The 21,902-nt window shown below is 37.6% G+C and overlaps 1 protein-coding gene across 1 annotated transcript in view; it reads left to right on the top strand.

The window, feature by feature from the left end:
- The window catches only part of Ar (androgen receptor), a 192,884-nt gene that overhangs the window by 155,669 nt on the left and 15,313 nt on the right, over positions 1-21,902 (top strand). The window contains exon 5 of the mRNA XM_063245991.1: positions 19,617-19,904. Coding sequence (XP_063102061.1) covers positions 19,617-19,904 — 288 coding nt within the window. The remainder of the gene's footprint in view (positions 1-19,616; positions 19,905-21,902) is intronic.

The following is a 21,902-nucleotide window of genomic DNA, read 5'->3' as shown; positions in this document are numbered from 1 at the left end:
CAGTGAAGACAAGCTGATAAATGCTGTGACTGACTTTCATATTAGTTTATTGATTAAATGTTTGCTGTGTACAAGACACAATGCTAGGAATTAGAGCTTAGGCTGACAAATTCCAAGAAATACAAGATACAAGAACTCTCGATATGATGTAAATGGCCTTGCCTTTGGAGTCAGACAGACCTAAGTTCTGCTAGCTCCTTTATTTACTGTATTCTTCTCTGAGCCTCAGTTTCTTTGCCTGCAATTTATAAATATAATCCTTACAGAGTTACAGTGAGGATCAGATGACATGATTAATATGAACATATTTGGTAAATGACAAAGTGTTAGATAAATGTGGGAAGAGCATGTTATGACAATGAGATCACTAATGATTTAACTGGAAAAGCTATTCTTACCACTTTCCAATGCCTTTTAACCTGAGTAACTTGTCATGCTTTCTAATATGTAACAGTTCTCCCAAGCAGAGGATTTCCAGAAATTTCTCTTCATCAACTCTAATTGAAAATTGCCACCATGATCCTGTTTGGAAAATGATTTTAAAAATTAGAAAAGTATCTGTTATACTTAAGTACTATGTTGAGGAAAGCCCAGTGTTTGCCCTCTTAAACCATTGCTTAAAAATCAAACTGCTGTATATTGCCAAAGTATCTATCTGTACATTCTCTACCTTCTTGCGCAGTCCCATCTCAAATTTATTGCTAACTTGATGATTCAGCATATATCCCACCTTTACTCAAACAATGGAGAAAAGAAAGCATTAATATATGATGCCCTTTGATACTTTAATAATAGACTTCCATCTTCATAAGATTTGGATTTAGCCTGGACATTTTGATCAGCTTAAAAGAGAATTCATAGAATTTAACTTTCTTCTCATCATTCAAATTATATATATCTCCCAAAGTGGTGACTATAAGAATGTGACCTTAGGCAAATCCCTTCTCTCATTTTGAACCTCCATTTTCTTGTCATAAAATTGGGAGAGTGAACTTCACCAAGGACCTTTCTGTTGCTAACATTTTGTGATTTTATATGGCTTTACACAGAAAAGCCACACATAAAAGATCCTAAGTTTATCTGTCCTTTCATGAACTGCTTATTTCCAGAAGTATAGATACTCAAGGTATGTGTGTTTTCATTGACATAATATTTTAACTACATACATTCACACTGACACAAGGTGTATTATGTATCTAAAAGTAGACTGAATTGCTAGATTATCAGAGAAGTGGATGGCAGAATGTATGTCCTGGTATTTTAGAAAACCCGGCACTATGTAGCTGGTGACTGCTTGGTCTCAGGGTATCAAGATTCATAATCTGGATTTCTCTACAGTGTTCCATTCATGGGTGATGGGAGCTACTCATCTCAAAGATGCTTAATATATTTGGCAACTTCTTTCTGCTGTAGTACTATCTACCTGTGTTCCTTGATTCTTTGCTTAGCAACTATTGTTTCTGAAAGGATTATATAGGTAGTTGGATTCTCAGAATGCTTCTCTTAAAAATGTGCAGGTTCTCAATTGCCCATTCAGAAAAAGACACGTCTTTCATTTTATATAATTAATTTCTGATTAGTTTTAAAAACTACATATTGCTAACTAGCTCAAAAATTTAATTCCCAAGCACTTATAAACATAATTGTCCAGGTAATGGCCTTCCTTTAGTGAATTAGCTGTGACTTTTTGACAGCCCATAATTTAAATGAATGCAAAACCATCTCTCACTTTCTTTTGCACTTCTGAAGGATACACTCCCAATTTCTAAGATAAAATAAGAAAGAATTGCCTTTCATGACATCTCTACTAATTCCTTGCTCCTTTCCATTTTTCTCCTATTCCTGAAAAAACATTATTTCTATTCATGTTTTGAAACACAGCTTTTTATAAATAACATTAGTTATTTATTAGTTCCCAGCTTTTAATAAATAACATTAGTCCCTATTTAAATCCTTCTCATGGACCATGGAAGTTTATAGGCCTTTCAGGAATTGCAGGTGGTAGCCAAACTGCAGAAGAAGAGAAGGAATATGGAGCCTCAGTGCATATGAGAGTCTGAGGTGTGTAACATTTCCTTCAAAGGTTATTTGAGAATTCTCTTTCATACTAAGAGACTAGACTCTCTATCTGAGACTAAAAACTTAACACATCTGCAGGTTTTAACAACCTATATGAATACTCTATTCAAGATGTCTGAGGAACTCTCTGACCATGGTCTGATGTTTTCAGGCATGGTGTGAACATCCACACAGATTCTAGTATTGAAGAGAGTCCTGATCCTAGTTATTTTGTCATTCTGCATGTTGAATAGAAGCTCAGGTTACTGCTTCTCAATTACATATCCTGGATGAAAAAGAGTAATTCCAATGTTGAAATTTGCAACATTTATTCCTTTTATCCATTCATCCTTGCAGCCAGCCACAAAACTAGTGTTTTAACCCTTCTATCCATTCACTGATGTATTTTAGCAAATATTTAGTGAGTGCTAACTGTGTGCCAGACAGTATGTTAATATTTTGGGGCAAGCACAGCAAAATAATACATAATATTTGTTTATAAATTTAAACAAGGGGAAACAATGACCATGAATATGCATATTACCTTAAAGGATAAACAGGCAATTATTGAGAAGTTTAGTACGTTGAAAGAGAAAGGGCATTCAAGGAAAGAGAACAGTTTGAATAAAGGCACAGAAACAAGAAAAAATTCATTGAAGTTTTGAGGAACAGCAAGTAGTTTAATGTAGCCAGGGGTGGGGAAAATGAAAAAGCAAATTATAACTACACTAAGAATGACTTGCTGATTGTGCTCACAAGCTTGGATTTCAATAATTAGAAGACTTGTGACCACAAAACAGATATAACCACGTCTCATATTATTTGCATGTTTGGTTTGTAAAAGAGAATTTATAGAACCATGAATATTGTACTACTGCAGGTTTAAATTTTGTGAGACAATAAGCCATGTAAAGAGAAAGTCCTATCATCAAATTTGCTAAATTCTTAGGCTTGGTCCATGGAATTAATTGTCTCAGACCTCTCTGTATGTCAAAAGCAAGGGATCTAGACCAGCATTTTACCAGTGTTAGTTCTGAGAAAACTCTTTGCATGACACGATCTTTGAAAAATTATTTCTATGGTAAAGTAAGTAAAAGAAACCTGAATATTATTGTCATTCTTGGTAAAATTTACAATCTATATTGTGTATCTAACAGATGTGCATAATGAAGGCATGCACAGAAGAGCAAGATTATCATATGAATTTTGATGTCACAATATATGACTGAGCACTCAGAATCCCTGAGGTTCTTTATGTTTTTAACACAAGGGGAAGGCCCACATCTGCCCTCCAGGTACTGCAACCAGAAAGCCCTTTCCCCCACACGCCCAGAGCGCGCAGAGAGAACCAGGAGAAGGCCCGCCTCTGCCCACGGGATGCCGCCCCTAGAAGGCCCTTTCCTCTGCATGCCCAGAATAGGCCAAAGGACACAGACAGATCCACCTCTGCCCACTGTGCGCTGCCACCCAAAGGCCACATCTTACAGACAGCCAGTGAGGGCAAAGAGAACTAGCAGATTTACCTTCATCTTCAGGGAGCTGCCACTGGAAGACTTCTTCCTGCAGGCAGCCAGCAGGAGCAGGGGCACACAGCCAGATAAGCCCTGTGCATTCATAAGCCACCATTTGAAGCTGGTGGTCCCCTCAGACAGCCATCATTCACTAGCAGAATCAAACAAACACCCAGTGTAGACACACTGGCTGAGAGAAGCAGCCTGACGTACATCCACCATCCACCCCTGATGATCAGTAAACCCCCAGTGTAGCTACATAGATCTGGAAAAGCCCACTCAATACTTTACTACCTCCCTGTAAATCTGGAATTAGAGGAACCCAGATGTCTGTCCCATCCCCCTACACTGCTTAGGGACAGCCAGAACGGGAAGTGCCTGAGACCCCACAACCAGCTTGTTGGGAGGAACCCAGGAGAATGTCAAGAAGTAGCAAAAGGCAAAGTCAGATGTCTAGCCCACACAGAATAAGTCTGGGAAGATACAGTCATGGAAGAAAATGAAAGTTATACACTTGAAATCTCTGAGAGCAACTGAAGGAAGGAAACAGCTCCATGAGATTATAAAAGCAGTCAAATCAGAAATAATATGGCAGGTAAAGGAAGAAATCACAAACATACTGAAAGAATTTTTCAACAGGTCTAAAGAAGACAGAGACAATAAAGAAGAGCATAGGAAAATGATGAAAACATTGAATAAATGTAGAAAGGAATTATAATTCATGAAATAGATTCAAAGAGAGATGCATGAGATTAAAAATTCAATCAAAAGTTGGCAAAACTGTTTGAAAGAGACTGAAGATAGACTTTCAAATCTTTAAGACAGGGTTGCAGCTAGTGATCATGAAAGGAAAGTTCTCTTTAAAATAAAACACAATTAGGAAGTAACAACACAACCACTACAAGATGATGCAAAGAAGCATAACTTAAGAGTGACAGGTGTATGTGACGAAGCAGGGCTCAGCACAAATGAAATTAAAAGGATATTCAAAGAAGTAATAGATGAAAACTTCCCAGACATGGGAAATGGATCTGGCATGCAGATAAGTGAGGTATATAGGACTCCAACTTGCCATAACCAAAGTAAATCTACACCCAGACATATAATAATCAAGATCCCAGAAATTCAGCACAAGAATAAAATATTAAAAGCTGTTAGAGAAAAGAGACAGATCACTTATAAAGGGAAACCAATCATAATCAAGCAGACTTATCAACACAAACCATCAAGTCAAGAAGAGTTTGGAGTGAAGTGTTTCAAATCCTGAAAAAAAAAAACAACTTCCAACCCAGATTGATCTACCCTGCAAAACTCTTTCAAAATTGATGGAAAAATAAGATGTTTCCATAATAAAGAACAACTGAAGGAATTCATGACTACTGAACCAACCCTACAGAGAGTGCTAAAGGATATTCTAGAGAGACCATGGTTCCAGAATGTCACCAAACAAGACAGGCAATTGAGTGAGGGGGGAAAGAGGAGGGCTGACAACAGGAGAATAGCAGGACAGAGACAAGCCAATGTATGCTGGTTGTAACCATTAATGTAGATGGTCTCAGGTCAGCAATAAAAAGAAACACAGGAAGGGTGGATTAAGAAACACATTTAACTGGAAAGGAAATTCATCAATGCATCAATACACTGTACACAAGAAACACATTTAACTGGAAAGGAAATTCATAGATTGAAAATCAAAAGCGAGAAAATAGTTGTTTCATGTGACAGGAGACCATAAGAAAGAAAGAAAGAAAAGAAAAGAAAAGAAAAGAAAAAAAAGCAAGAGTAACTTTGCCATCAACCACAGAATGGATATGAAAATTATGGTATTTTCATGCAGTGGAAAGCTACCCAGTTATAAAGTAGAATAATCTCAAGCCACCTGTAGGTAAATGGACACAAATAGAGATCATGTTCATGGCTGAAACAGTTCAAACCCATACATGTGAACCCTAGCATAAGAAACAGAAGGAGTTAATGGGATCCAAAAACAAAATAGTTAATATAAGAGCAAAGGGGAGGAAATACCTGGGAGGGAAAGGTGCAAACTACTGTCAGTTTCTTATTGTCTTATTTTGAACTCTTGCATGTTTACACAATTTTGTTAGGTTTGTCTTTTTAGATTCTATGCTGTCAGATAGTAGGGGCAGCTATCCCAGCTATAGTGGGATCTTTTATGGCAATCATGGTTTCCTATTATATTACTTTGAAGTCTTATAATGCTTTCATTCATTGTTTGATTGGCTTCATTCTGTTTTGTTTGATTTTATGTTTAATGGTATGAATAGCTATTTTGAAGAAAATAAGACATTATGGTAGCCATTGCTGATTTAATATCATCTTGCTTTGAAGTCCTACCATGCTTTTGTTCTTCTGTTTTGATTGGTTCTATTCTGTTGTGGTTTGATTTTATCATGTGTGAATGTATAGAGAAATTTTTTGAGGAAAATGAGATATTATAGTGACCATTGTTCATTTCCTGTTATTTGGTTTTGAAGTTCTGTAATGGTTTCATTCTTTTGAATGGTTTTATAGTATTTTATTATGTTTTATATTGTGTGTGAAAGTATGCTTAATTATTTCGAAGAAACATTATGGTAGCTACTGTTGATGACCGGTTGTCTTGTTGCAAAGTGCTGTGTTGCTTGCATTGTTCTGTTCTGTTCTGATTTGCTTTGTTCTGTTCTCTTTTGTTTTATTCTCTTTAAAATAAAAAATTCAAAACACAATGGCCTTTGATATAGTGAAAATAATGTGATGAACTTAATTATGGACCTTGTTTTGAAGACCTGACTGTGGCACTTTCATATCTTGATGACTTTTATAATATACTTACTATAAAGTCTTATAGAATTGTTGATGTCTTTAAAATGGTACATAGTAGACACACAATAAATTGCACCATGCCCACTACTCATTCTTTTTGTTCCTGAGTACCACTGTGAATTCTTCTTTCTTTACTGTTTCAATATTGCTTGTAGTTCTTAATCTCTAGTTCCTTGTTCTCTGAATCACCTTTGAATAAATCCTTGAAATCTTTCTCTTACCTGCACCATCACTTCATTTCACCAAATATGTACCTGGTGATACTTTGGAGGGAAAAAAAAAAAAATATATATATATATATATATATATATATATACTTCAGTATTAGTCAACATTCTCATCACTGGTACATAATATGCAATACTCATAATGTAAAAGAGAAAAGGTTTAACTTGGCTCAGATTTTAGAGGATTTAGTCCATTGTTGACTGTATCCAAGACAGAAATGGCATAGTAGAAATCCATAGCAGAAGAATCCTAATCTATGCCTGGAAACTGAGAAGCAGAACACTAAGAGGAAAGGGCCAACAACCAGATATAGGGCCCCAAGCTCATGTCTCATAACTCACCCAGATGTACCCAGAAGTGTGCTTTTCTAATCTACTGGGCATGTCTTAATCTAGTCAAGCTGAAAATCACAATTAATGGTCATGATTTGACCATTGTTATTTTAACAACCAAGCATATCTCATCAAACCACACTTAATTTACAGACAAAACAATAGCACATTCAATAATTTTGCCTAATGTGATACAGCTATTCAGTGTACAAGTGAAAATGCATTCATTAATCCATTCTTCAAATTTTCAACAGTTCCAGTACTACAGAAAAGTCTAAGTTAGTCTCCTCTAAGATTCAAGTAAACGCTTAGCTGTGAACCCCTAGTAATTTTTTTTTTAAAAAAGCAAAGTATATATTCCCAAGATACAATAGTGCAAGGTAAATATTTCCCATTCTAAAGGGAGGGTTGGGGGCTAGAAAAGAATAGGATCAAACCAAAATCAAAACCCAGAAGGGCAAACATTAAGTATTGTAGCTCTATGTTTAGCATCAGAGGCAGGTGGTGATGAGATGTGAATTCCAAAGCGCCTGGGCAGCCCTACCTCCATGACTTGCTGGTTGCAATTCACTGTTGTCTTTCTGGCTGCACTTATGGCCTGTAGTTTTTCTCAGCAAACTTTCCATGCTTCTGGCAATCTTGACTTCCTGGGATCTCCACCTGTAGGCATACCATCTAACTTCCCAGGCCTTTATTTGAAATCTAGATTAAAATCTCCATGAACTCACAACTATTTCATTCTGCATTCTTGAACAAATATCATCACATGGATGATGCCAACATGGAGAGTAGCCCAGCACATTTGGACCATGGCTATAGGGATTTCTGAATCCTGAAACCAGGGAAATGAATCCAAGGAAAGCAATTTTCTCAGTGGCTCTTTTGATATAGGTGGTCCAAGGACGTTTTTTTCTCAAATCAAAATTTACAATTTTGTACTCTTAAGCCAGTAATGGATATAATCTTGCCAATTCCTGAAAGGCCTATAAGGTATCTTTCTTCATGACTCATTTCAAAGTAATTGGTACTTTTTGATGATGATGACCTCTTCACCAGTCACATTGACTTGGCCCCAACTTTACACATGGTTTCTTTGGGGCCAAAATTTAAGGTTTTCAAAATTTTGTGTTCTGCTTTTTGCCCTAAATATTACTATAAATATAGTTAAAAGCAGACAGGAATATACTTGCCATAACTTGAATGTTAGGCTGCCTTCATATTTCTTCAGCCAAATTAATTAGTTCAACACCTTTAAAAACAACCTTATAAAAGGCTTAGGAAATGGGCAAAATGCAGACAAGTTCTTTATTGGACCATAATATGAATGACCTCTAGTCTAAATCTCAATAATCCTTACTCCTATATGAATCCTCATGAGCCTTGTCTTTACTGTTCACATGTCTGTCAGCATTCTGGTCTTCTGAGCTCCAACCAGAACTACCCCTAAGGCTCTACTTATGGTGTTATAGGCTTCTCTACCATACGTCTCCAAGCATTTCCAAGCTCCTCCTGCAAACTAGTTCCAAAGGTTTCTGAAACACATGATCAATAGTCACAGCAGCAACTCTTACTTCTCTGATAGCAGTCTTATGTATTAGTCAGCTTTTCCTTCAATGGTACATTATACCCAATACTCACAATTTAAAAGAGAAGAAATTTACGGTGCCTCATGGTTTTAAAGGTTAAACTCCATGGCTGGTTGACTCTACAGCATAAATAGCATGATAAAAGGGTGTGGTAGAGGAATATTGCTCACTTCATGATATCTTAGAAGCAAAATTGGGAACAGCACCAAAAGGAAAGGGTTAGGAGACAAATATAGTCCTTAAGATCATACCCCCATGATTCACCAAAACATACCCCAAAGTGTACCTTACTAATCTGCTAAGTATTTATGAATGCAGTCAAGGTGACAATCATGATTAACAGTCACAGTCTCTAATTGTAGTGCTCAAAAAGAACTTGTGTATGTAGATACCAGATTGCACCTCTTAATTCTACCTCATCACATTATCCGAGATATTACATACATTATCTCTCAGATAATTGAGATGTACCTGCAGAAAACTTGAACTGGAATGTGGAAGAAAACATGAATCTTAACCAAGATGAAAAGGTCCTCAGTCCAGTCTTATGCAGTGAGGTGCCATGCTGGCCACAATGAAACTGGCAAAGACTGAGAACAGTTTCCCAAGATGAAAAATAAAGCATGGAAACTTTGACTAGTAAAATGTTAGGCACACCAAAATTAATTTCAAAGCATTTTCATTTCCAGGGTAAGTAATAATGTTGGCAGTATTACGATATTGTTTGTTTGCTGCAAGAAATTCAGAGCACCTCCGGTAAGGAGTCTTTGTTAATCTCTGAGTGGTTGTAATAAAAATGTGAAATTCTGCCTTCCTCTTTGTCTGCCACATGCTGCTTTCCTGAAAAAGCAAAATACTTAACCACTTAATTACTTAACCACTGCATGCATGTACGCGGACACACACACACACACACACACACACACACACACACAAATTCTTTAGTGTATTTGTCAGTAAATCAGGAAAGCAAAAATCTCCCAAGCAAACAGTTTTGTATTTTCCTATGTCAGTTCTGCCTTAATGAGAAAGAGAAATGGAGACCTCCATTCTAAATGGCAATCACTCCCATTCCTAACTTTGCATATTACCTACTGTATTACAGGATGTGACTCGGATTATGGAGACAGATAGGTGCAAGCCCATCTCTACACTGCTACACTCAAGAGGATTTCTCATGTTAGAAAAATTCTAGGTTGGCATTTGAAAGCATCTCAATATGACCAGACCCTGAAGGAAGTCTTACTTGCCTCATTCAAAATGAAGGTTCTCTAAAGAGTTCTAGTGCATGGTCTGGAAAAAAAAAGCCTGAGTCTGAAGCTTAGTAGTTTAAGCTTTTGTGTCACAACATAGGCTCTGCTGTTGGTGCTGTCACCTTTTCTCTTGGATGATAAGTTCCCCCGCTGATTCTGATAGTGTGTCCCTAACTCATGGGGATGTTCTGAGGATTCTAGTTCTAGAATCTGTAATAGTTAAATTTTACATAGTTGTGCACATATCAGGCTTGTTGCTTCTTATAGTGCAGCTTTGTTGGAGACCACCATGAAGCAGCTCTAAGCAGGATTTAAAATTATCTAATTGACTTTCTATATTTCTCTATGAGTCTGTCCTAGGCCTAGGCCCCTTGCCTGGCAATGGAAGCTGATTCATATTAAGTGAACCTCTATGAATCACTGGTCCTGGCTGGGTCCTGTAGTGGCCTATGAGGCCAGAGATACCTTAAAGGGCAAGATAAGGCCACAGCCAAATACACCTTGGCTCCAAAACTAATTGAGTAAATAGAGACTGCAGCTGAAGGAATCTCATTCCTGCAGTTGCGCTACTACCATAAATGTCATCTTGGAGATAAGGCAGTTCTCCTAAATTGGCATAAATTACTACATAGAGAAGTCTTTGACATGACTCCCAAGGTCCTGCTCATTTCCTGTGCTTTCCTCAGTTTCCCCGCCCTTTGTTTTGGACCTAATAAATATAGGTTGTCCCAGAAGTCTTTGTCTTAGCCCTCAGAGTCTCGAACTCAGCTAAAGGGTTTTGACCCTCCTGGAGCCCTAAAATCATACCACATGTCTCATTTTATTTAAGCTTTTGCCATATACTCATTTGAGAGATTGGGTATCTAGGTCAGGACCCGTTCCAGCTTAACCTTGGAAAGGTATTTTTTTTAAATTATATTTGATCATATGTGACCAAATCAGACAGTTATAGAGTTCCAAAGTCAGACAGTTCTCTCTGAAAGTCAGGCTGACTCTGTTTCCAAGAGCTCCCATACATAAGGAGGAAGAAGGAAAAATCAGAGAAACAGTGCCTATTTTTGTTTCCTTTTTTAAGTTTTATTTTAAAGACAATAAAACCAAGCAAAATAAAACAGAATAAAATCAATCAAGCCAAAGCAGTGAAAGTGATACAGGACTTCAAAGCAAGGTAATAGGAAATCAACAATGGCTATCATAATGCCTCTTGTTATTTTCAAAATAGCTGCCCATACCACCAGACATAATAAAATCAAATAAAACAGAACAGAATAAAATCAATCAAAACAAAACAGTGAGAGCAATGCAGAAACTTTAAAACAAGATAATAGGAAATCAACAATGGCTACTATACTATATCTTGTTATCTTCAAAGTAGCTGCCTTTGCCAGCAGATACAATAAAATCAAACAAAACAAAACAATGAAAATGATACAGGAGTTTAAAACAAGACAATAGGGAATTAACAATGGCTACTACCTTCAGAAGAAAATCCCCCAAAGTTCCTATATAGCATATTGTTATCCTCTAAATAAATACTTAGATTATTGGCTTTAGGCCTACAAAGTCAATCAAACAATACAGGCATTATTATTTTTTTTTTTTTTTACTTCAGTGGCTATTGTCTCAGCCCATGTTTCTCTGAATGAGCTAGTTGCTTATGGGGAGTGGAGGCTCAGCACTTCTTGTATCACAGCCCACATGCTGGCTGACTTGCAGGAAGGGGCTGGCCTGGCCCATGACCACTTCTGGCTCACAGGAAAGGGGTAACCCAGCCATGACTACCACTGGCTCACAGGAAGTGGTTGTTTTCTAGATTCTGTTCCCATGCTGCATGGCCACCACCGGTTCACAGGAAAGGGTTAGCTTCTTGGTTCTATTCCTGGGCCACATGGCTGATACTGGCTCACAGGAACAGGTTGGCTTCTTCTTGATTCTCTTCTCAGGCCTCATGACCACCACTGGCTCACCTTCTTGTTTCCTTCTGAAGTGGAGATGGTGGAGGAAAGTGGATCTGACATTCCCTCTTACTTCTAGCCTTCAGCAGGCACTGATTCACAATGACATGAAGTTCTTTATCAGTCATTTACTTTGCACAGCATGCTGTTGGGAAGAAACTTGGCTGAAGGGACTCAGAATGCTACTTTGGACAAGAAACCACTGTGCCTGAAGCTCCTACAGTCATATTATGCTCGTTTATTAGCAATTTGTTGGCTTTTTTTTTCTTCCCTTCACTCTTGTAGACCTTTGCCAAGGACCTAGCTCTTAAACCCAGGCCCCATAACTGAAATGAAAGCAGTAGTTGATCCACAGACATTCAGTGAACAAGGACTAGATTGCTGCTTCTGGAAGAGAAGCCAGCAGTCTACTTGTTAAAAGATAGGAGAAGTCTAAAATCAGACAGTTCTCTTTTTCTAAAAGTCAAGCTGACTTTTATTTCCAGGAGCTCACACCCTGAACCTTCTATAAGGAGAAAAAAGGAAAATCAGAGAAGCTGTGCCTCTTTTTCTTTTTGTTTTTGAAGTTGGGATGGTGGAGGAAAGTGGATCTGACACTGCCTCTTACTTCTAGCCCTAGTACTCCCACACTTCCACAGCACTCTCACATCAAATTCTTGCTTCCCATCAGGAATGACACCACCCCAGCCAGCCTCAGTACTGCATTGTTGTAAAAAAAAAGAGGCACTTAGAGTTTAATTTCTTACTCTGTTTATGCCCCAGAGCTTCCATACTGAAACCAGGTTTTGGTGAAGTTGGAGTGTGTGAAGCAAGAGGCAGATAAATCTGAGGGGCAGAAATAGTCTTTCTTAGCCTGGACACTGCCTTCCTCACCCTCTTCCTTCTCTACTCTCTGTTCTGTCTCTCTTCTCCCCTCCCCTCCCCTCCCCTCCTCTTCTCTTCTCTTCTTCTCTCTCTCTTCTCCACCCCAACTTTGCAATTTACTGGAGTAAAGCCAAGGAAAAACTTCAGGAGGGGACCTTCCTCCCTCCTCCTTTGGGCAGAATTTTAATCTCCAGGCCAACAAGAAGTTCCCTAATGTGGATTGAAAAGATAATATGATTTATTTTTAACTGCTTTCTATTCATCTGAATGTTTCATATTTCTGCTAGTGAAATTTTCCTTTAGTAAAACCATTAATATATCAATGGCATTTTCTTATTTACAACAAACTGACAGAATTAATGCTGTTAATGCTGAGCCTATTTTTTCTTTTCTTTTTGTTTTGTTCTGTTTTTTTTTTTTTTTTTCCTTTTCTTTTTTCCTCTCGCTAGCTTTCCAGGTCATGCTGACCTGTTCAGCATGGACTGTTTCGCATTTGTTTTTAATGTCAGTTTAAATGTAATTGTAAAAGCATGTATGCTCCAAACTCATGTAGTTATTTTTTCCAGTGGAAAAACCTGGTATGCAAAAGTACTTCCAAGCTCTGCGATTTCACATGGGTAGGGTTTTGGTAATGACCTTGTGCCCCTCACTCAGGATGGCATCTGGATAGTCAACTCCTTTCTTCTGGCTCAGTAGTCAGAAAACAGAGACTTGGAAATACAGGATCTGTTTCTGCCAGATTCTGTGCTTTGGCAAGGATGTGCAGCACTGCATATCATTCTATTATTAATTACATTTACTCCTCCGTGAACTAAAAACCATTAGACTAAATAGTCCAACATAAACCTTGAAAGATAAAATTTCATATTCTTTGCCCTAGCTAATCCTCTGACCCAAAATTTAGGCTGATGGAGAATAAGAGTGTGAGGAGAAGGGCCAAGGAACCTTCTTGCCTGAGGGAATTTGGCATATGCTTACTAATCCTTCTTGATTGCACCCCTTGCTAATCTCTCACTCTATGCCTGCCAAGGACTGGCTCCACTCACTGCTTTTTGTCCTTATTCTAGTCCTTCCCTACTCAACTCCAGCTCTCACCACCGATGCTTCTCTCCAGTAACATGCTATTTGACTACATTAAAAATAAACAGCACCACTGGAGAAGTCAGCCTACCTGGTTCCAGCTCTTACTGTGCCACTATTTATATAGCTCTGTGACTTTGGTCAGGACTTATCTTACCGGAGGCATACCTTTATGTTTACCCAACATTTAAAATTATATTTAGGGAATTTTTTTATGGTGATGGGAATCAAACCCAAGGTTTTGTGCATATCAGGCATGTGTTCTGACATTGAGCTACTGTCCCAGTCCTACAATTACATTTAAGTTCTGAATTTAGTTTTATAGATAGTCATGTGCTAAGAAAACATATTGTTTTACTTCACAATGTATTATCTCTCCTGTCCCTATTATATCAGTTCATCTGTTCCCTCTATCAATTCCTCCTCTTTTCTAAACATTCTTGTTGGTACATGTTTGTAATACATGCGGTTTGCAATTACCTTGAGGAGTAGGTATTCCCCTTGCCAGATCACCTACATACTATTCAGTCCTTACTTTCAGAATAAATGGAGAGTGAAGAAAGTATTTTGGATAACTCACTGTATATTAGACATTCTTTGATTTAGTTCTCATAATTGGCCTCAGACATAGGTGACAGCATCCCCATTTTATAAATGAGGAAACTGGATCTCTGGAAACTAAACAAAAGGCTTAGTAATTGACAGAGTTTGGGTTTGAATCATAGACTGTTTGACCCCAAAGATTACTGTTTTGCCGTACAGACACTTCTGTGAAGAAAATGTATTAGTTTTCTACTGTTGCATAAAATATAATCACAAATTTAGTAGCTTTAAACCATACACACTACTTAGTTTACAGCTCTGCAAGTTAGAAGTCTAGCATGGTATGACTGGACTCTCAGTTCAGGATCTCACAAGGATGAAATCAAGGTACTGAGCAAGTTTCCCTGCACAACGCTGCAACTCAGAGTCTTCCAAACATGCATAATTATGGCACAATTCAGTTCATTACAGTAGCAGTAATGCAGGTTTCTTTTGCTGCCTTTCTGATTATTAGTTAAGGCCCATTCTTATCTCCCAGAAGATGCCCTTTTTTTTTTTTTATAAAATGAGTCCCAAAACCTTCAAAGCCAGCAACAGAATGTCTTCCTTGTGTTGATTCCCTCTCAAGGCTCATTGAATGTCTTAAGAAAAGTCCAATACCTTTTAATCTCACCTGATTAGGTGAAGCCCATCAAAGATAACTACCCTTAAAGTTCAGTCATAGAAGGGAATTTGAAAACTCTTTCTCTGGTGCTGTGGAAATAACTTCTGCAGGAGTTTAGTTTGCTAGGGTTGAAAAGTAATCTTCCCATAGAAATACAGGTATATCAGGCTAGGTGCTCCAATCCCCTGAAGAGCAGATAGAGTCAAGCAAGAAGTTTACCACAGTCCTTTCTTGTCATTGCTCTTACCTAAAAGAGGCAAGGTGGAGATGTAAAGTAATTTCCACACCATTAGAACTATGAACTTCTACAACGGTCTTTCTTCTCACTTCACACCACTCACTTTAAGCTAGTCTCTGGTTTGTTACATTGCCTGGATGGTCTGTACTTCAGATAAAAGCGTTAGATTTGACTCTGGGGCTCAGGTGCAGGGGAAGGGAGGGGTGTGGGGGCAGCCTTCATGGAAGAAAACAAGACCTTGGGCATTTAATAATAGCTGTGAGTAGCAAGCGTCATTGTCCAGCATTCCAAGCCATCAAGAAACATGTTGGCTTTTGCTACAGAGAAAGAACAGAGGATCCCTCAGTAGAATGAATGGAATCTGATTTCAATTATGTTCAGCACAGTCCTCCTTTTTAGATCAACAGGCTAGAACACCTGGTGCAGCTTGGGCCACTGTGGCCACAGGGATAGCACATTATATGGGTCTTGGAAGCAAGTGGAAATGCTGTCTGCCGTCCTCGAGCTATGCCTTATAGATCTAGCAGAGGCACTGCACAAAGAAAGGGGGCTGGGTATTTAACCTTGTTGGAGTCTTCTCCACAATGTCTACACATATTGGTCTTGCTTGTATTGAGTTTGCTTAGGTCCACAGTCGTGACCCCACTGAGTTCTGAAACATTGGTGGAACAGTAGAAGTGACAAATCATATCTCATTTATTCCCTCAACACTAGTTATTCTGCATGTCTCTCTACCTTTTGGCAAAGCCTTCTATATATAATTTGTTGGGATTATTTTCCGCTTTAGCAATAGTTTTATTAGGGGAGGGCAAATGGGATGGCTGCTCCAGAGAGCAGCCTATATTCACACTATTCAGTAGAATTTTCTGAGATGATGGAAATGTTCTGTATCTATCAGCACTTTTGAACACTGACAAAAAGTCTAGTGAAAGTGAAATACTATATTTTAATTTTAATATTAATTAATTTAAATAGCTGCACATGACTCATGGCTACTTTGTTGTACAGTGAAGGTCTAGAATGAGCTCAAAGAGACGCATCAAGACTTGGCAGGAGTAACTTAATCAAAGAGAAAGCCACTGTGGCATAGGAAATTTTAAAATAGGAATAAGAACCATCATTCTAATTCCAGCTATGCCATTAAGTTGCTTTTTCCTCTCTGGTTTTAGTCTAACTTTGAGTTAGACTAATATCAGGAGTCCCAAATTATGGCTAAGGACTGAATCCAGCTTTAGAATACATGGTTATATGGGTGCTTTCTAGAGGTGAGAAGGCAGTCGTAAGTGCATTTATTCTACTTCACCACAGCATCAACTATTCTTATATATGCATGTGCATATTATATATACCCACCCACTATATTACTTCTGTATATACTCTATAAACGTATTTAAATTTGTGATCCTGGATAAGATGATTTCTAAGGACCCTTCCTGTTTGTCATTCTTTATGTTTTTAAGTACCTATACTAACTCAAATTTGTTTCCATTTAGACAGGTGACTGGAGTATTACTCTTTTCCTTCCTGGCTGTGATGCTAGTTATTGATGTTTGTAGACAAGACTGAAAATAGGAAGTGGAGTATATGCACAATCCCAGGCCCATTTCTCAACTCTGCTTTTAGTCTAAAAATATAGAGTTTAAGGTTTCAGACTCCTTAAAAGAAACAGGATTGAACACAGAATTTATAGTTTCAGTGTAGGCTTATATTATTATCTTTCTTGATAACTGTGGTAATTCAGTTTACTCATTTTCAAACCAGGAATCAGAAATGTATCCATTCCCCTAAGAACACTGTGAAATTAATGAGATAAGATGTTAATGAGTTGAGACATAATAGAAGACACTGAAAAAAATAGTACTTACTCTTATTTCCCTTAGTTACCTCAGGTACAATTTGAACTATACTTCTGTCTTCCATCAAGCTAGAACAGCAGCTACACGGTATGGCAACTCAAGATCAATGCAAGAAAGTGCCAGTGATGGAGAGGCAGCAGCTTGCCTATTGGAACTGCACCACGGAAACAAATCCTGTAGGAATTGCCAGTCTGTAGAGCTGTATATAAGAGCCCATGTTAATAATGGGCTCAGCAGATGATGAGATATCATGGGGACAGTCTTCTAGCTCTGGACAAAGATTGGCTTGGCCCAGATCATATCTTACAGTCTGTGTTCTTGGTGGAATGTAGGAGTTGGAAGTAGCTTTACATTCTTATTACTGACTGTGTCCAATCTGTGCAGAAATGATTTTTGGACAAGGTCATCATGCACTTAGGGTTGATTTTCCAGGCTTTTTTGTTATTTTCCCCCTCAATTCTTTTCTGTTCACTTCTCGTACCACCTACCCACCATTTTCCCTTTCCCCACCCTAGTTGTTGCTAAAAAATGTGACCCATTTTTGCATCCATATATTGAGTGACATTGATTCATGTTTCTACTGAAGGATTTGTTTTTTTAATTAGAGCTGAAAGAAAGTTCCAGATATGCATCATTTCTTTCTTTCTTTCTTTTTTCTTTTTTTCTTTCTTTTTTTTTTTTTTTTTTTTTTTTTTTTTCATTTTTATCGGTACCGGGGATTGAACTCACGACTGCCTGCTTGCAAGGCATGTGCTTATGCCGCTGAACTAAATCCCCAGCCCCATCATTTCTTTCTACAGGAGCCAGAAACAGATGAGCAGTAGGTTTTATTGTATTTATCCACTTAAATTAAGACTCAAACTCTATTTTACTATTTATTATTATTATTAATCATTATTTCAAAAGACTTAGAGAAAAAGTGGATTGTGATCAGCTTCTGATTATGTGCTTATACTATACCTGAGTTATGACCTTTTAAATTGTTTATATTCTGTGGCTATAAATTGTAGGGACTATAGAACAAAATAAACTTTGGAATGCCAAAGATCTCTACAATGTGTGTGTGTGTGTGTATGTGTTAGTGCATGCATGCACACATTTGGAAATGATAGTTCTTAAGATTTGAGTTTAAGATTATGGTTGTAAATAATTCTATTTCTAACATCCTTTATAATGGCCACTTCCTAGCATGATTCTCATTTTACAGATAGATGATAGAGGCAGAGGCATTTTGTCATTTCTTTGCTACAGTTAGGGATTTCAGTTCTTTACCATTCCCCTCTCTCTTTTGCTAAAGGAGAAAATCAATACGCATGTAATGGTGTGTGTTCAGCTATCGGTATAATTCTGATACCTAAAACTTCTTAAAATATTCAGTAGTAAATAGAACACCAGAGAACTCTTGTCCATTGTGCCCAAATTATAGTGATAGAATTTAGTAGCCTGAAGGTCTGATAGCTTCAGGGATATATGTATAATTTTACCTCATTTCTATTTGATGTTTACGTTGTCAAACATTGTGCCATTTAGCCTTTGATCATCCACAGTAATGTAAGTGCCAGGCAACCATTCCATGTTAAGAAAATTTTAACAAAATGTGTGTGTGTGTGTGTGTGTGTGTGTGTGTGTGTGTGTGTGTGTGTCTGTGTGTGTGAGAGAGATAGAGAAAGAGAGAGAGAGAGAGAGAGAACTGGGGAGAATTAAATTCCAATTTAGTGTTCATTTTGATACCCCTAAGAATCCATACATCGTCTAGTCCTCTAGTCCTTCTTTAATGGACCTACCCTCTTTGTCTTTTCCTCTAGTGATCTTCTGCACATGTTAGACACAGACTTGTTTACATTAATTTCTTGATTTACAACATTTAATATTTGCATATTACCCATAAGACAGAGATTGATCATCTTAATAGGATATACATGCCCCTTTAAAATTAGGCCCCAATTTTGTTTTCAACCTCATAAACAGCTAGCCCTCCATATATATAATATACATGCAAACAACACTGATCTCTAGTTTTTCCCCTAAGCACTCCTCAGTACTTTTGCTTATACCTTCTCCACCCATCTCTGCCTGGTATAATACTCATCAGTCTTATAAACTGTAGGTCAAATGCTACCTTTGATATAAAGCATTTCCTAAATCTACCCATTCAGAAAGATTATTGTTTTTGTAATTTTAATGCCTCAATTCAGTATTTACCATCTTGATATTTTCTAGAATTTTTTGTGGTAATTTATTTCTGCTCTATCAGAGAGGCAGCACCTGTGTCCTTTCTTTCACTCAGAAACCCAAGGCTAACAGTGGATATGCACTGAGCGAATGAATGATGAATATTTTCATATATAAATTAATTGAAGGTACCAGGTTTGAATACTAAAGATTGCATTCAAGCACAGCTAAATTCAATGATGTGTGTGTGCTAAGTTAACAGATTTGGGATGATGTATCATTCATTCAAACAGTGCTCAGTGAGCACTTGATCTTAGGGAATTTAGCACCTATTACCAGGTGCTAAATCTTTATTTTTTTTTTTTTAGATCAGGCAGCTTTCCTACCAGTATAGCTCTGCTATGTGATTTTGACCACTGATGATAAATTCAAGTTTTTCTTCCTTTCCAATAGCCCGTAAGCTGAAGAAACTTGGAAATTTAAAACTACAAGAAGAAGGAGAAGCTTCCAGCTCCAGCAGCCCCACTGAGGAGCCATGCCAGAAAATGACAGTATCTCACATGGAAGGCTATGAGTGTCAGCCCATCTTCCTGAATGTCCTAGAAGCCATTGAACCAGGTGTGGTGTGTGCTGGACATGACAACAATCAACCTGACTCCTTTGCAGCCTTGCTCTCGAGCCTCAATGAACTGGGAGAAAGACAGCTTGTACATGTGGTCAAGTGGGCCAAAGCCTTGCCTGGTAAGGAAAAGGAAAATGAGTACATGGGATAAAGGAGATTATATTTAATGAACACTCCTAGGGGACAGGTACCCATTAACTCATGCAGTTCTATCACCCTATGGGGAAATTTTGTCAGTCAGTGGGAAACTTACTCTCTTTCTAATATATTGTTTAAACCAGTCTGATTATGAAAACATTACAGCTTACAGAAATTTATAGAGCCTCTATCAAAGATTCACAAACTTTCCTTCAGCAGCCAAATGCATTATTTCTCAAAAAGCATTGTACACACATATACATTTTTTTAATCTTTTTTTTTTTATTGGTACCAGGGATTGAACTCACGACTGCCTGCTTGCAAGGCAGGCACTTATGCCACCGAGCTAAATACCCAGTCCCCACACATATGAATTTAACAGGTTGATTTAAAGTCAGTCTTTGACCTGTGCCTTTTACCAGCTCAGACTCTCCTGTGTTACCCCAGGTCATTCTTGCAGAATCTTGGTGACTCTAGGGAGCACAGTTTGAAAACCAGTGAAGCATATAGTTTTTAAAGGGTCTCATAATCCTGAGATTATGTGATTCAAAGTTTTTTTGAAACATCAATAACCTGTGGAGTCAAAGATTAACCTGCTTCTCTAACAATAATTTCTAGTCAATAGAAATTTTTAGTGAAAAGGACAGTTTTCTTTTAATTACCTGATTGATTCTCATAAAATTATATAAATTAGGAGCTATTTCCCTTATTTTGCAAAGACAAGAGGTCCTGAGAAGATACATAGTTACGCAGCCAGAAAGTAGCAGACCCAGGTTCCCTAATCTAAATCTTATCTTCATTGTAATCTACCTGTAGTCTGTGGTGTCTCACCCATTCTGTAATTCTGGACTTTACAGTGAAGAACTAAAGCTTCATCAAAGGTCAGTTTGGTCATATCATCGTCCTGCTACTTGAAGATATTGCATGTTCTCCATCAAACCCCTATTTTTGCATTTCTAACTCACATGGCTCAGTTGCAGCCACTAGACCCTGTCTAACGCTTTTCCAGCTTGAGAAGCTGAAGTTGACTAGCCAATAAGATCACTGGAAAGAAAGTCCAAGGACTCTGGCTGGTTATGCGCTGTGCCAAGCCGGAGAGTTCACATGGGGAGGAAAAAATACAAGGAGGGGAAAAAATAGAAAATGAGAAACTGCTTTAATTCTTATCACTTATTCAGCTGGATGTCTTGATGTCACATGTTTGATAGAGCTTCAAAGTTCATTCTTCCCAAGCAATTTCCAAATACTTTCAAATTTCCAAGTGTCTGATTTTATAGGATACAGAGCCTTTATATATATATATATATATATATATATATATATATATATATACATACATATATATATATATATGTGTGTGTGTGTGTGTGTGTTTCTCAAAACAGTTGTATGAATCATAATACTTCATATATCTGATTTTATAAGATATGAGCCTTTTCATATATGTCTGTGTGTATTTCTCAAAAGAATTGTATGAATCATAATGACTTATTTCCATTTCACATGACACAGCTCAAAGAGGTTAACTAATTTGTTGGACTGATCACTTAAAAGTGGAACCAGAACTTGAGCTCAGATCTTCTGATTTCCAGTTGGGTGGTCTTGACAATAAACTAGTGCAAATTACTGTGGCAGAAATTATGTAACTGGAGGTCATTGGATTTCCTCAGCCTAATCTTCATGTTGGAAACTCTTTCCTTATAATTAACAAATCTCCAAGAGAAAATCAGTTCACCATCTAGCTTGCCAAAGTAAATGATCTCTGACTTTCAGGCATTTAGAAGAATAACTTCTAAAAAAAGCTGATTACCCCATTCATAAGAACTTCTTTTCATATTGTTAATAGTCACCTAGTAGATCAAATAATTTGCTCATTGAACAGATTGAGTTCCTTCCCTGTTTGAGACACCGTAATAAGAACCCGGTCAAACGATTTTGTTGTAAAAATTTCTGTAATGGTGAAAATGTCTGGAAACTGT

The sequence above is a fragment of the Cavia porcellus genome, unplaced genomic scaffold (genome assembly GCF_034190915.1).
Source record: "Cavia porcellus strain 051 isolate PalLab524CR breed Dunkin Hartley unplaced genomic scaffold, mCavPor4.1 scaffold_3, whole genome shotgun sequence".
Classification (NCBI taxonomy): Eukaryota; Metazoa; Chordata; class Mammalia; order Rodentia; family Caviidae; genus Cavia; species Cavia porcellus.
This window is presented reverse-complemented; position numbering and strand designations above follow the sequence as displayed.